Source organism: Triticum aestivum, chromosome 2D (assembly GCF_018294505.1).
Source record: "Triticum aestivum cultivar Chinese Spring chromosome 2D, IWGSC CS RefSeq v2.1, whole genome shotgun sequence".
NCBI lineage: Eukaryota > Viridiplantae > Streptophyta > Magnoliopsida > Poales > Poaceae > Triticum > Triticum aestivum.
This window is the reverse complement of record NC_057799.1, coordinates 469329317-469345380: the sequence shown is the minus strand read 5'-3', so window position 1 is coordinate 469345380 and position 16064 is coordinate 469329317. Positions and strand designations below refer to the sequence as shown.

Sequence of the window (16064 nt, the reverse complement as noted above, 5' to 3'; positions counted from 1 at the left end):
CAATATTATTCACTATATGCCAAAGCAAATCAGTAATACTTTTGTGAGCTATTTTAGACACATTTTTTTCTTCCAATATTAATTGTGGCAGGCCTTACTTAGACTCGCAACTTCCTCAACATAACAATGACTACACATACTCGGTGCCGGACAAACAAGAAATATGGAACACCCTCAATGAGATGAAGAGGAATGCATCACCGGGGCCTGATGGATTCAACGTCGAGTTCTACCTTGCCACTTGGAGTTGGATTGGAGATGATGTAACAAATCTGGTGATAACTTTTTTCGACACGGGGGTCATGCCAGCACACATCAATGATACTCACATTGTTTTGATCCCCAAAAAACTAGTCTCCTTGGTGCCAGCTGACTATAGACCGATTAGTCTTTGCAATGTAGTATACAAACTCATTGCAAAATCTCTCGCCAATAGAATAAAGCCTCATCTTCCGGATTACGTGCATCCTTCTCAACAAGCTTTTATTGAAGGGCGTCGTATTAGCAATAATATCATTATAGCCCAAGAGATAACCCACTCTTTTGCTCTTAGCTCCTGGAAGCACCAATCTTTCATGATTAAGATAGACCTTGCTAAAGCCTTTGATCGTCTCGAATGGAATTTCATTGTCGCAGCACTCTCACGTAAGGGCCTGCATGGTCATTTCATCAATCTTATCCATGCTTGTATTTCATCGCCCACCTTCTCTGTTGTCATTAATGGTCAGCCTTTTGCGAGGTTTCGTAGCGGCAGAGGTATACGACAAGGTTGTCCCCTCTCTCCCTATCTTTTTGTCCTTGCTATTAATGAATTGTCGTTAGTGCTGCAGGATGCTATGTCCAATAGCTTACTAGAAGGGGTCATCCTAGGACCAGATTGCCCTCCCATTCACTCGCTGCTTTTTGCTGATGATCTCCTCATCTGTGGTAAAGCATCAATCCAGGAGGCCATGACCATGAAGCAAATCCTTGACTCCTTTTGTTCTGCTTCAGGTCAAACCCCGCATTGGAATAAATCAGGTATCATCTTTAGTGGACATGTGGATAACAATAATATGCAAGCCATCAAGAGAGTTTTTCCTGTCCAACACATAGATGATTCCTTTGTTCACTTGGGGCACCCTCTTATTCTCCCGGCGAAAAACAGAACCTCGGCTTATAACTTTGTCCTAGACAAATTTAAGTCCAAGCTTAGCACTTATAAAGCTGATAAACTTTCACATGCAGCCCGGCTTCAGCTCATTCAATCTGTTTTTTCTTCAATCCCTGTCTATTACATGTCTAACATTTTGTTCTCTAAGAAGTTTATTGCAAAATTGACAGCCATCATCAGGAACTTCTGGTGGACCGGAATCAGGGAGGAATCCACTCGTAGCCTCTGCCTCAAAGCTTGGAAAGACATATGTGCTCCAAAAAAAGAAGGCGGTTTGGGTATTAGGAATTTGCAAGCGGTCAATCAAAGCTTGATCCTCATGTCGGCCTGGCGCATTGCTCAAAACCCTGATGATCAACTCCACAAGATCCTACGGGCCAAGTATTTTCCAGATTCATCTATCTAGCGCCCCAAGCCAAATACCCCCAAATCAGCTTTCTGGGCCTCTATCCTTAAAATCATTCACATTCTTAAGGCCCATTCTTTCTATCTGTTAACTGTAGGCAATGTTTCTATCTGGAGTTCACCCTGGTGCTCCTCCTAGACTTCTATCTACGAAAATTTAATCATTCAACCATCAAACTTCACTTACCCTGCTCTTGTCAAGGACTTGTGGCTCCCTAACCAAAAGAAATGGAATCATGAGCTTATTGACACTATTTTTAGACCTCCAACTGCTCAGGCCATCAAGTGCACTCCTATTTTAAATTCAAATGAAGATGATTTACTTTGCTGGAAGCTAACAAACAATGGCAGATGCCATGCCAAGAGTGCATATTATGCTTGTGTGCAGGACTTGTATAGCTCAGGCGAGGATAAACCGAGGCAGCCATCTCCAACAACATGCCAAATCCTTAATCAGGTATGGAAAGACAAATCCATAATCCCAAGGGTTCAGACTTTTGCTTGGAGGTTTCTTCGGAGGGCTCTTCCCACTGGTGCTAGAGCAGGTAGATTCTCCACATACATAGGGAAACTTTGCTGTAGGTGTGGACTTGAGGAAGATGATGTACACCTTTTTTTTCACTTGCCCTTTTGTCAAAGCAGCTTGGTTCTTGGAGCCCTGGTTCATTCGTATCGATATCCTTATTCAAAATTGCAACTCGTTATCTGAGATCATTTTGAATTTACTAAACATGAATCATCCACATGGCTCCTTGATGAATGTACTCAATTTCATGTGGTGCATTTGGAAGTCTAGAAATGATATGTTGTTCGACAGGAAAAAAGGAGAGCCTTATCAAATTAGCATCAATGCCCAGGTGCTTTCAGCCAATCTCGAATTGGTTGATCCTGTCAATGCAAAGTTGCAGGAGAAGCAGCTCAAACCCCCTTTGTTGGAGCGGGTGGTGTCTATGCAAGTATCGACCATCTCCACTGACAGGAGTATCCCTGGCTGCCTTATCTTTGCTGATGCTTCTTGGAAGTGCAGGGATATTTCAGGTGCGGATTGTCTTCAGGCCACTGGCATTGGGGTATACATCAGGAGCGACATTGCTGGCAGGGATTACACCATCATGATACAAGCATCAGCACCGCAAGCATCTTCAGCCTTTCAGGCAGAAGCAAAAGCTCTTCTGCTGGCGGCAACTTTGGCGCATATCCTTCAGATTCAGTGCCCAACTTTCCTTACTGATAATCAGGTTCTCGCGAGGGTGGCGGCCGCCAGGAAGTTGGACCATCCACTAATGCGTTTGGACAGTAGAGATATAATTGCAGATTTTCTCCAAGCCACTCGTACAAATTTAGTACAGATATTTCATATCAAGAGGGAGCTCAATGGTGTGGCACACAACTGTGCAAAACAGATTCGAAAGCGATGCCTAGACCAATCTATCTATGTATGCTCTAAATCAGCTCATTCCTCAAACTGTTGTCCTGTTTTGCTTGCTCTTCAGTTTGCTACACTACTGCAGGGAATTGTAATAAATGATGTATTATGTTGTTGAGCTGAATGCAATTTGGCGCCTCTAGCGCTCTCTGTTGTTCAAAAAAACCTTCTGGACAACCTCCATTCAGTTCTTCCCGTTGTCGCCACCAAATCTTCCTTGCCGTTGTGGTGCCCCCACGGACCTATGCAAACATGGACACCCCCATCGAGGTCCTTATTATGATTGCTTGCGAGGGAACTAGCCATAGAATGACAAGCACCCCCCCCCTCCCCGCAGTTATTTTGTATTTTATCCTCAATTATGGATAAAATTGATTAGGTAGATCTTTTTTTCGTAGTATATTTTGGACCCCTCCGAGCATGCATCGATCGATGCCTTCGAATGGATCATCGCATTACTAGGCGCACCTCGAATCCTCCAAGGCAGAACTGCTTAGATGCATTGAAGGAGCTACTGGCTGGTTCCCGTGTGGCTCGGCACCTCCGAATGACTACATTTAGGTCCTCTAATCTTAGAATTAAAATTTTCCGTATTAACTCCAAATAAAAAAATCACTACTTTCAAAGTCCAAGTGCCCTTATCAATCTATTATCTATCTAATTCACAGGGTCAACATCTTAGAGGAAGTTTATCAATGTAAGTGGACTGCAAGTCTATGATTTTCTTGGTTTTTATTCCACAGTGTTTTGTCTATATTTAATTTGCACATAAGGGGAAAAATGTCAAGATGTTCCAAAATATCCACATCGTGCTCAAATGCTCAAATATTGAAAAATATTCAAGTCAGTACACAAGCATGTGAGGTCAACATGGGGACTTAAAGGATTGAGTTAAACGGATTAGGAGGGAGTGTGTGTGTGTGCAAAAATTCCACTCCAAATTCTAGTGGGTCAAGTTCTAGTCTTCACTAGTTTAGTCCTACGAACATCTACATATGAGTCTACAAAGAGCATGATTGTGATAGGTAAACCTGCAGGTAAGTAAGAGTGAAGTTTAGAGAGGAAGCAAACATGATGTGGCCCAATGACGCTTTCCCGAGGTTTGGAATTTGGTTCTATCCTACTCCTTGTTGGTGTAGGCTCAAATACAAAATCCTATGACCATTATGGTCCCAACAACGTCGCCCAAAAAGATCCCACAAAGTGCATGTCCACCTATTCCACCATGACTCTATACCACAAAGGTCAAAGGAGTGGCTCAAGATTGATCTTGCATGAAGAAGACGATCATCGGTCATTTCCAAACTTCTTGATTCCTACACAACAGCTTGAAGGCTCTCATGTAACTTCTAACCGTCTAAGACACACCTCCAAGAGTAACAAGGGAAGCAAAGTCACTTGTATGAACCTCTCAAAAGATCTTCAATCAAACTCTCTCAAAAACACATAGATCTCTCGCTCACAAAAATAGGCTTGAAGCAAAGAGAGATGAACTCAAATGAAGAGGTTCAAGACGGTGAGGAGATTGGACCTCAAACTAAGGAGCCGCTCTCATGATCTCACAATGTCTCGCACGAAGTGTTCAACTTTGTCTCAAATCGACTGGCCCACTCAAGGGGAGAGGGAGCCTATTGATGGCAGATCGTCCCTCACTAGATTTTTTTTCTTCTTCTTACTAAGATATAGTGTTAAATCTAGGGGACAACCACCCTCCCGACTATAAACCGATGGTTTGTTTATAATGTATGGAAATTTGCTAATATATTTATTCATAACCACATGGAATTTTGCTAATTATTTCTTAACCAAAATTCATAACCATCCAACAAAGATCTTCTAATAATTTTGTACCTGCACAAATAACAATTAATAATTAGATAGTTCTTACCGGGATTTTAAAAAGGCGATTAACTATCATTTGAGAAATAGAAGACCATTATTTTTCTACTTGCAAGAATGCTAACTCTTGGGCTATATGTTTTTGGCTTCAGTTTAAACTTGTGGATCAATGTGGTGAGTTATCTTACTCTAACTTCATAGCAAAGTTTACTCCATATCTGATTAGACTGATTTTTGTTTGCATAATTAAATATATTTAATTAATATCAATTGCACAACTCACAATTGATCGAAGTAAGTTACAATCCGGCATGTGTTCCTAACTAAAATTAGAGTCACAAGTTTTCGCCTCCTTCCCAAAATATAAGTATATTTCTACATGAAATAATCTCCAACATGGTTATTTTACTGTTAAAAATATAAACATAGTGTCTCATATAAAAATAACGCATTTTAAAAATATGCTTGATGATAACTCAAATAATATAACTTCGATATTTTGGATGCTAGTAATACTTAGTTTCTGAATGGTCAAACTTAGATAATTTGGAGTGGTTATTATTTTTAAATAAATTATGTTTCAGATTAGTCCATAAAAATAATAGAGCGCCTACCATCACAACCATGGAGTGTCAAATACCGATCCATCAATACGTGTAGGACATGGTATTTTTACTTGCCGCCAGACACTAAAATTGACTACCGAAAAAGCGTGGGAGGTAAAGAGTGGTCGAAGACAAAGGACCGCACTCGAGCAAACTCTCATTTGATTTAAAGATGGTTGGTTTACTGTTGATATTAATTGACATCCGAACATATAAGAATCTTTTTCATGAATTTGTACTTATCAAATTGGATGAGTTTTTATGTCGTATATCAAAAAATTAGTTGGACAACTACCGTTGTACTCCCTCCGTCCCAAAATGTAGTGGGTATTAAATCAAATATGCAAAATGGAGTCCCTTTATTTGAAAATTTTGAAAATCACGTTTGAAAGTTTTAAAAAAAATCTGAAAAAACCACACACGTTCATACCATGTATACTACATGTGTGTAAAATTTTGAGATTATATACATTATAATGAGAGAAACTAAGAAGACGAAACTATGGTCTAAAAGCGGTGAGAAGTATGCGCACTGTTCACTATAAAAATGCACGAATTTGTCTTTTTTGTTAGCTTTCACGATAATGTATTTCATTGTCAGACTTTATACACATGTAGAATACATCCATATGAACACGTAAAAATATGAGATTTTTTAGGCATTTTAGAGGACGAGCTCCATGGAGCCTTTAAAAAAAATCACATTTTGAAATTTAAAAAAACTGAAAAACAATCATACGGGTTCATATGGATGTATTTTACATGCGTGTAAAGTCTGAAGATGAAATACATTATTGTTTGGTGCATTTTTAATAGTGAACCGTGCGTATATTGTTCATCATTTTCAAAATCATGATTTTGTCTTTGTTGTGTAGCTCTCGCCATAATGTATATCATCTTGAAAATTTACGCACATGTCGTGTGTGATTTTTTTTAGAATATTTTGAAACTTCGAAATATGATTTAATAATAATAATAATAATAATAATAATATTATTATTATTATTATTATTATTATTATTATTATTATGTTTTCAGATAAAACAGAGCTCCATGGAGCTCGTCCTCCATTTAGCATATTTGGACTTTGATCAAGTTTATAAATATATTTATCAACACCTATAATATCAAATCAATACCATTAGATTCATCCTGAATATATTTTCATACAATATATATTTTGTATTATGGATATATATAATTTTCCTATACCAAATCAATACCATTAGATTCATCATGAAATATATCTCATATAGTATATGTTTTGTATTATGGATATATATAATTTTTCTATAAACTTGATCAAATTTTGTTTAGAAAAAAAACTTGATCAAATTTATGATATTTGGTTTTCACGAAAAGTGATGAACACATTATGTGACGGAGGGAATGCATGCATTTATTATATAAAATACATTTTTTTGCAGGTAGTATAATACTATAAGTTTTTTGCAGGCAAGTATAATATATACATAGCTCTTGACTGAAAGAATAAAATCCAGATCCACTATAAGATACAGTTCTTGATTGCAAATACAAAATTCAGATCAACTATTAAACACAGTTCTTGATAGAGAATACAAAATTTGGATCCACTACAAAAGATGGCGCTTGATTGAAAACAAAAATTCCTTCATGCTATCCTAAGCAAAAATAAAATAAACTGCAAAAAAAACGCTCTAAACTATCTGTTTTGCGCCCGTGCCGCTGATAAGTCTCTACATAGAGAAACACGGAGAAGAACCCCCCTGGATCCTGGCCTTGCAGACGAGCACCGCGTCGAAACACCCGTTTATGTAGCACCCCGCGGGAGTCCGCACCGCCACGTCCACCACCGCCTGGCCGCTCTCTAGCTCGCCGGCCAGCCGGTCCCGCAGGAATTGAGGCACCTGCACGTTCAAGCCCCACGCATCGGCCGCGACCTCTCCCACCCCTGATGTTTTCACGCAGAGCTCCGGCACGGCGCCCTTGGCGAGCAGCGCGTCCCCGTACACCACCACGGAGGAGCCGGCGCCGCCGATGCGCCTGTTGAAGAGCTTGTTGTGGGTGCTGTCGACGCGCACGGTGAGGCCGAACACCAGGCTGAGCGCCTGCCGGTCGCCGTGGAGATCCAGGGCCGGGTCCAGGCCGCCGACGCTGGTGATGGTCACCTCGTACGTGGTGTCAGCTGGCCTCTCGGCGTACCACGCAAGAGGAGCAAAAATACCTATAAAGAAAACTATCGTTGTCACGCCTATCGTCCATCTCGTGCACTTGCTTTCTTGGCCTTGGGCCATGGTGTCGAGGAACGATGACGAGAGGTCGATCGGATATGCGGTGCTTGGGTAAGTAGTTGATCTCCGGCTCTGGCCGGACACGGCTTCCGTGTCAGACTCGTGTGGCGGCGCGCAATTGATCTCCGGCTCGCTCGCGCTCCTCCATGAGTCCTAATCGCAACGGGGTGGTCTACCTATGGGTCACGGGCCGGGGCAGGTTACTGCCCAAACAAGAATTTACAGACCCTCGCATGATCACATATATACGTCAAAAGATATATGCAAACAGTGTAATTTGGTTAGAAAACGGCAATTCATGGACGAGTAGTAACAGAAAGTTAGCATAAGAACCGAGCCATGCTCAAACCAAATCCATAAATCAGGTTCTGTGGGAGCACTGAAGGTTTGCTATGCCATGCCGGCGGCCTTTTTGTGCAGAAAATTAAATCATCATTTTGGCTGCAGCATTATGCTCATGGCACTGGGCTGCTCATCTCAGTTCAGTTATTGGATTGAGACGTATGCATTGACTGCTGACCTGGTGTTTGATACTTGCTGGAGAATGGAGCGCTTGTCGGATTGTTAATCTGATCCTGGTAACCTCTGCGACCCTTGATATGGACGAGCTGCAACTGCTGCCGACAGAGGTTCGCTCGTGGAACTGCGATGACATTGAAGAGAGCTTCTCTTCTGCAGAAACCAAGAGCTGTTAAATATGGGATACTTACTTGCAGCAGTGCTGATAACGAACAAATACAAAGAGCCAGATAATAACTACAGGTTTAGATGAGTGAATTGCAAAAAACCACCACATTTAGGGCTTCATCTGCGGAAAACCACCAGGTCACTAATTTTTTGCAAAAATCACCGCAGATTCGGTAAACATTTTGTAAATCGCACTGATCAGGTGATTTGGCTCATTTGATCACTTTCTGACAAGTGGGACCAGATTGTAAGGAGCTGACTTGGCATAACATTTACATACACACCCTTAGATCTAAAAAGAAAAAGCAATCAACCCCTCTTTTGCACAACTGCCAGAGAGAGGAGAGGAGGAGGCGTTCCCCGGCGAGACGGCCGCGCAGTGGAGGAGGTCCCTGCGGAGAGCTCCTCGACGGTGCCGGCCGGGTCGGGCCCGTGCGCCGCCGCGCGATTGGAGCGGGGCGGTTGCTCGGCCATGGCCTCGCGCTCATGCGCTGCTGTCCACGCCACGCACAGGCAGCGGAGGAGCTCACCGTCGTTGGTCGCTGCTTGCTCCGGTGATGCGTCCGTGTTGCACGCCGCCGCGCCGCCGGCTGGGGAAAGAGAGAGGAGGGAGGAAGGAGAAAGGGATGCATCGCCGTGCGGCTTGGGGCCGCCGTGCTTGCTACCCAGGAGAGGAGCGGGGTCGGGGTCGTAGCAGCTTGGGGCCGGCCCGCGCGGGGCAGGGGCCAGGGTCGTAGCCGCTTGGCGCCGGTCGGCGCGAGGGGTGGGGCCGCGATCGTAGCGGCTTGGGGCCGGCCGGCACGGTGGCGGGGTCGCGTGGCGCTGCGGCGAGGTCGCCGGAGTGGCGCGGGGGTTGGGCAGCTCGTGGCCTCTCCCGATCCAGACGGGATCGAGGCAGGGGGGAGGAGGGTCTGATTGCTTTTTCTTTTTATAATTCAGGAGTGTGTCTGTTAAAACTTTGCCAAGTCAGCTCCTTACAATCTGGTCCCATTTGTCAGAAAGTGATCAAATGAGCCAAATCACCTGATCAGTGCTATTTACAAAATATTTACTGAATCCGCGGTGATTTTTACAAAAAATTAGTGACCTGATGGTTTTCCGCAAACGATGCCCCAAATGTGGTGGTTTTTTGCAATTCACTCTACCAGATGGTTTCAGGGTCTCTTATTTGGATAATGGCTGCTATTGTACTGTATCTACAGAACTTGATGACCTGCTAACACTTACCATGAAGTCTTCCGTGGTTCACAAGCTCACGAAGATAGTCATGCAGAATCTTCAGAATACGCTTCTCTTGCTCTTTGTAAGTGTCTGGCAATTTCTTCATGGTGGCTGGGGGAATTGCAAGAACTGCGGTTAAACTTTTTTCTGTTGAGCACAATTGTTTATCATGTTGTTTCTGAATTGCTTCCACGTCATATGTTTGTGGAAGAAAGGCAACTCCCTGATCGATCTAATTTTCTTCTGTTGTGTTCTCCTTAACACCTGGATATGAAACGGTAGTGAGATTCAGAGAGCATATACACCGTGATAAGATGTAAATTCATATATGCATGTTTCGCCATTAAATCCTTCAATGAAATACACCACTAGCAATAAAAGTTCTGCACGTGCGAGTTCTCATCCAAAACAGAAGCAAACATCGAAAGCTTCTCCTCAGCAACTTGCAAGCACTTGGTACTAATTGAGAAGATTTGCACCTATTGTCAGATAGTGAGTTCTACTTTTAAGGTATGTGCAAATTTTCTTTAGGTGGGATAACAAAGAAATCCCTTTGAACTGAATGCGAGTATGTGACAAGGTCTCTGTATTCTACGCTGTACTTCCTAATAGTTTGATGGCAAATCAACAATGAACAGAAGATGATAGCAAACAGAAAAAAAATAGCATAACGAGTCACATATTAGAATCATAGTTATGATTATTCTTCTGCAGAGAAAAACAATACCTGCAGATGCTCCGGCAGCTTGCCTTGATACTAGAACCAATACTTTACAGAGCTCATTGACATTCTCTATCTGGATAATACTCCCTCCGGTCATAAATATAAGATGTTTTAACTTTTTCCTAAATCAGATGTATATAGACATTTTTAGTGTGTTTATTCACTCATTTCGGTCCGTACGTAGTCCATATAGAAATATGCAAAACATCTTATATTTGTGAACGGAGGGAGTATCAGTTAAAAGTGGCCTTGAGGAAGATAAGAAATATATCAGACAACACAATTAAATGAGCTCGGATGAGAAATCAGCTATAATCATGGGCAAAATGTCACGTATAAGTAACTCCTTGCGGCCCTAATTTGACAGTACTTTGAGTGCCTTCTATAGGAACAAGAGTGAGCAGAGACGAAGTCACCTGACACAGGAAAAAAACAAAAGTATATGTTAATAACCAGAATTTCAACTTTGTTTACCTTTTGTTTTAACTGAACGGTACGTTCTAGCATTTGAGCTACTAATCATAAATATTCAGTCAGCTATCCATCAGACACCAGATGTTCTTGGCTGCTTTAGTGTATACCTTAATTATTTTCCAAGTCCACATGACCAAAGCAGAAGTCATGAATATTATGAAAGCTATTTCGAAAAAAATGAATATTATAAAAGGGATCCTGTAAAAGAATTACTTGTGAACAATCCTTTTTACTGATAAGCTGATCTCTGCCTAATGAAGCCACTGAGAGATTGGAGAGCTCTCCTGCTGCATGAGAAAGAGCCACAGATGGCCCAGTAATACCCATTATAGCAGGATTCTGCATCTGATGTGCATAGACAAAGGTGCCGCTGGGTGATACGGCGTATTACTTTCCTATCTTCACTGATCTCATAGTTCTTGCAATCCATACATTTGCAATTCTCTGAACAGGGAATATTAGATTGAAAGCACTCACAGTATTTCTTCAGGCACCTATTCGTGTGCTCACCCACAAGAGGGCCTTCTGCCACTTCAAACTGGGATGTAAAGAGAATGGGTTTCATACATGACATGATAAGGCAAACATATTGGTATACAACTCAGAATTTGGTTTGTTTGTCATATAGTTATTGCTAGCCTTAAGCCCTAAACTCATGGTATGGGCTCAGGGTCGGTGATTATTAATTGCTAGCAGAACACCGTGCTCAAATTTGTCCATTTTAAACAATGTACCCAAAAGGAAGTCAGGAGTAATCCATGACTCCATGTATTAGTTGCTAACGATGGAAACACAAGTTCTAGATGACAAAAGGGGGATTTGACTTCTCTATCATCGTTGATGCCCAAACCTCACCAATCTATTGCACATAAAAATATAAAGATGGGACACTTATCCTGATGATATGAGTCATGACACCAGAACATTATTCGCAATGTTATTTATGGGCCACTTCATGTGTTACTTCATCGTGTTTAAATTTTGGATACAGACAAGGAAACAGGCAAACAAGATGACATAGATAGCCAAGCCCTTCAGCAATTAGAGAACTGGAGGAAAACACAAGTGATTCTCAGAAAATATACATTGTGCTCTACCTCACCGTTCTGGGCTGCTTCTGAAAACGGTTTACACAGGAGGTGCCATGGCAAAAAGGCCACGTGATTCCTTTCCATTACAGCATTGACAGCATCCTGTCTTGCAGCCTCATGACTAACATGATTAGAACAGTTTTTGCAGTTGCAACCATTGCAGTATCTACCTCATGCAAAACACTAACAATACCTAGAAATGCATTCGACTAAAAGACCAATCAGTAGAATTTTATGATTAAAAAATCTAAATCGTTGCCTAGCTATTAAAAAAAGTAAGGGACATCAACTGACTTGAGAGAATGTAAGGAGTTCACCAGTAATGCAAGTGTTCAGAAAGAAAGCAAGATCTCATTAGTGTCGTATATATTAGAACATTTTAATAGACTTGGTCAAATATAAAGCTTGCCTTAGGACAAACCTAGAACTTCAATCAATTCAAATGTAGGGAGCATTTTGTTTTTGTTATAACTTGGCACTATTTTAGATGTCTTTTTGAAAGTTCAGTTAAAAATATCTTGAGACTGCACAAGACGCAAAGGAGTGACTACAGCAATCTACAATTATTGGTTCTATTTACTTCCATATTTTCTATTATAAGTACTCTAAAGATGTAGCCTGGGAGAGAAACTAACCACAAAGCATAGAACACGAACTCTAGCATCAAATTATTAAAGAAAATACTACGAAGAAATAACATCTGTATCAGGTTTCATTTGGAGGTTCAATATTTTGCTTGTTTGCATTGTGCCCCTTCAGCAGTACTTGGCACAAACACAGGCATACGCATTCGTTATGCACGTACAATCACAATGAGATTTTTGCAAATATTATACACAATATATGATAAATAAGCACTAACCTTAAGTGGTTGGAAAATGACTTAAATGTTAACCTAAAAGACAAATTCAGTAGCAACAAAATCCTTATGCTGCATATTGTTTGAACAAATTGTAAGGGAACCTACATCTTCAGACATTTTGAGTTCTTGCAATGCCTCCAGCAATGGAGGTAACATTATTTGACAGTTTTTGCAAGTTGCAATCATTGCAGCATCTACCTGATGCAAAACACTCTGCGATACCTAGAAATGCATTCAATCAATCCAAGTCATTGCCTACCAATAACAGCACTGGTGTAACATGGACCAACAGTCAGATACAAGTAGCTAAAAGACCAACATTCATCAATGGAAATCCATGGACCAACAGTCACAGATACAAGTAGCTAAATAGCTAAAACAAGCATAACACCATTTTTGCTTACAAACAATCGTTAAGCAAATGGAGGTCGGTTTAACGACTAACAACTAGGGGAATGTAGGCAACATAAGAATATCCTTGAAACACAACCATGCCTTCATTTCCTTGTCTTCGATCTTGGGTGCCAGATAACAGCTATTGTAGGCAAGATCAGCAGATCCTTGAAACACAATCATGCCTTCATTTCCTCGTCCTCTTCAATCTTGGGTGCCAAGTAAAACCTAATGTAGCCCATCTCACCAATCTTGTACTCAACAACAACTGGCAGTTCAGATGAGAGGCTGATGGTGACTTGGTCTGACAGTGGGCTTGCCTTGGTGAAGGAGTTCATGTACCTCAGAGCAAAGGTAAGTGACACCGGCTCTTGCATTTCTATAATGGTAGATTCCTCAGGCTGCATTGATACAAACAGTCATTAGCTACCATACTGATACATGTTCCTGAAATGGTACTCCAATATGAAAACCAAGGCTCAAACTGAAATAATATTTGCAAGTGTAAAATAGGTGAGATAAATACTCCACATGGCTTAAGCTGAATACAAGTCTTTTTTTGTTCACTGACCACCTCAACCACAATTTTAAAATGGTGCTCCAATATTTTACACTTGCAACTATCACTTGAGTTGCCAGGCTCACCAGCTCAGAGTACAAGGGCCATCAAAATCACTTGGTATAGTAAATAGCATGTTACAAAAATATGCAGCTGCAGTTCTAGTAGATCTGTTGGACTCAACCTTCAGTAAACAAAGCTATGTACAACTAACAACACTTTTTGAAGTGAAAAACTATGTAATAATGTAAACAAACTAAACATTTCAAAGCAACATAACTGTAGCTAACTGCAGACTATCATGTTAAGCCATGTAAAGGAACAAAACAGCAGGACTGTGGGTAGTGCGCATCTATGAAGACATGTTGGGCAAATGTATCATAAATAAACTACACCACCAACAATAACTACCAAATCGTCCAAATATAATAACTGAGCGATTAGTAAACAATCTGGTGCAGCTGACTATTCATGTTGCTACAATTAAGGTATTGACAAAATACAATCATCCCTGCAATCGGAATTCCTGACTCTCATTATGCAATACACCACAAAACCACAATATAAATGGATAAAAGGGGAACAGATATATACAAACTAGTGGAGAAACAATGCCAGATACCTTGTCAACGGTCTTGTTCTGCCTGCAAACAATGTTTGCGGTTCCAATATCTCCAGCAGTGGAGAACTTGACACCCTCCTTGGTGACAGAGATAATAACTGCAACGCACAGACCGCCGTCAGACATGTACTAAGAAACAGAGGTGACAGGTGTAGCAGACCAGAACATTACAGGAAATGGGGGATTCGGCATACCAGTGTCACCGATGCTGCTAAGATCCTTGCAGATCCTGGAGAACTCCGAGGAGGGCATGCGAACGATGGCCTGGTACTCGGAGTCGGGGATCCCGAGGTGCTCGCTGTCGATGTCCATGAGCTTCATCTCGAAGTCCGCAATCTTATCCTGATCTGTTCGCCCATCCAAACGACGGTTACCATCGACAACCAGGGCTAAGGAAAAGGAGCAACGAAAAGAGGGGCGGCGGGGTGCTTACTGGGTGACTCAAACATGAAGGTGACGGTGTCGGAGCCGTCGTCGGCCTTGATGGTGATGATGTCGTCGTTGCCCGCGCAGCGGAGCATCTTGGCCATGTTACCGAGGTTCATGCCCATGGAGAGGTTGCGGTCGCAGCGGTAGTGCTCGAAGCCCTCGGAGCGGAGGAGCAGGGCGACGAGCGCGACGTGGGAGGAGTCCATGGCCTGCAGCGAGAAGCCAGTCCCGGAGCAGTCGAAGTTGGCGTCCGTCACCAGCTCCTTGATTGCCTCCAGCACCTTCTTCAGCAGGCTCCCCTGCACCAGCCTCAGCTCCAACATCTTCGCGGGCGGGCGGGGGCCGGCGGCGGCGGCGGGGCGTGAAGGGGGCCGGGGTGGATCGAGAAACCCCCGGGAGTGCGGTGGACGGCGGCGGCGGCGGCGGCGGCGGGGGGGTGTGAGGGAGGGGTGGATCGAGAAACCCTAGGATTTAGGGAGAGGCGGGAGTGCGGGGTGGAGGAGAGGGGAATGGGCGGGGGGTTAATAGGGGGGAACATTCGGGGGATGCGGAGCGGAAAGAATGGGAGGGAGCGCGAAATGTTTTCCCGCTCGCGCTCACTTTCCCTGGAAGATTGGCCTGCGGGTGGGTCCGGAGGGGCTGCGGTCCCACATGTCGGTGGAGGGGAGCGGTCGGTTTGGGAAAGGGCGGGTGTTTCTGGGCCGCGCGGGAGAGGGAGCTCGCTTTCCCGCCATCTCTCTCGCTCGCCGCGTGGGGAGGGGGAGTTCAAGAAGCGCTAGTATTTTTGTTCCTGGCGCCCACAGCCGATTTTACTGGGCCGAAGCCCATTAATACTCGATCGCTCGCCTGTTCTCTCCGCTAGCTCGCTATTCGCCCCTGATCTGTTCGCTCATTTGGCTAAAAAAAATTCTGTCTGCTCATTTTTCTTTCTTCCGGACTGGTCTTTGTTTCAGGATAAAAGCAACATTTTCACAGATTTGAAAAGTTAAATAGACTTGAAAAAGTTCTTGAATTTTAAAAAGGTTCTCGGATTTAATGGCGTATATGGATTTGAAAAAAGCTCGCATGATTTGGAAAAAAGTTCAATGATTATGAAGAAATTTCATCAATTTTGTTCATAAAATTTGAAAAAAAATCATGAAATTTGAGAAAAGTTCATCGAATTTGAAAAAAAAGTTCATCAATTTTGAATAAAGAACTCATCGATTTGAAAAAGTTCATCAATTTTGAAAAAAAGATCATCGCTTTTGAAAAAAGTCCACTTGAATGTTAGCCAAAAACTGGAAACAAAATGCGGTTTT

General features: G+C 42.4%; 2 protein-coding genes across 2 annotated transcripts; both read right to left on the bottom strand.

The window, feature by feature from the left end:
* Positions 1-6912: 6912 nt before the first annotated feature.
* Positions 6913-9426, bottom strand: LOC123053870 (uncharacterized). The gene is made up of 2 exons (XM_044477456.1): positions 8919-9426; positions 6913-8373 (listed from the first exon to the last, which is right to left on the bottom strand). The coding sequence occupies exon 2, from the start codon at positions 7702-7704 to the stop codon at positions 7147-7149; it is 558 nt and encodes a 185-aa protein (XP_044333391.1). The 5' UTR covers positions 7705-8373; positions 8919-9426; the 3' UTR covers positions 6913-7146.
* Positions 9427-13067: 3641 nt separating this feature from the next.
* Positions 13068-15246, bottom strand: LOC123053869 (proliferating cell nuclear antigen). The gene is made up of 4 exons (XM_044477455.1): positions 14768-15246; positions 14529-14681; positions 14335-14432; positions 13068-13554 (listed from the first exon to the last, which is right to left on the bottom strand). The coding sequence occupies exons 1-4, from the start codon at positions 15084-15086 to the stop codon at positions 13333-13335; spliced, it is 792 nt and encodes a 263-aa protein (XP_044333390.1). The 5' UTR covers positions 15087-15246; the 3' UTR covers positions 13068-13332.
* Positions 15247-16064: the final 818 nt, after the last annotated feature.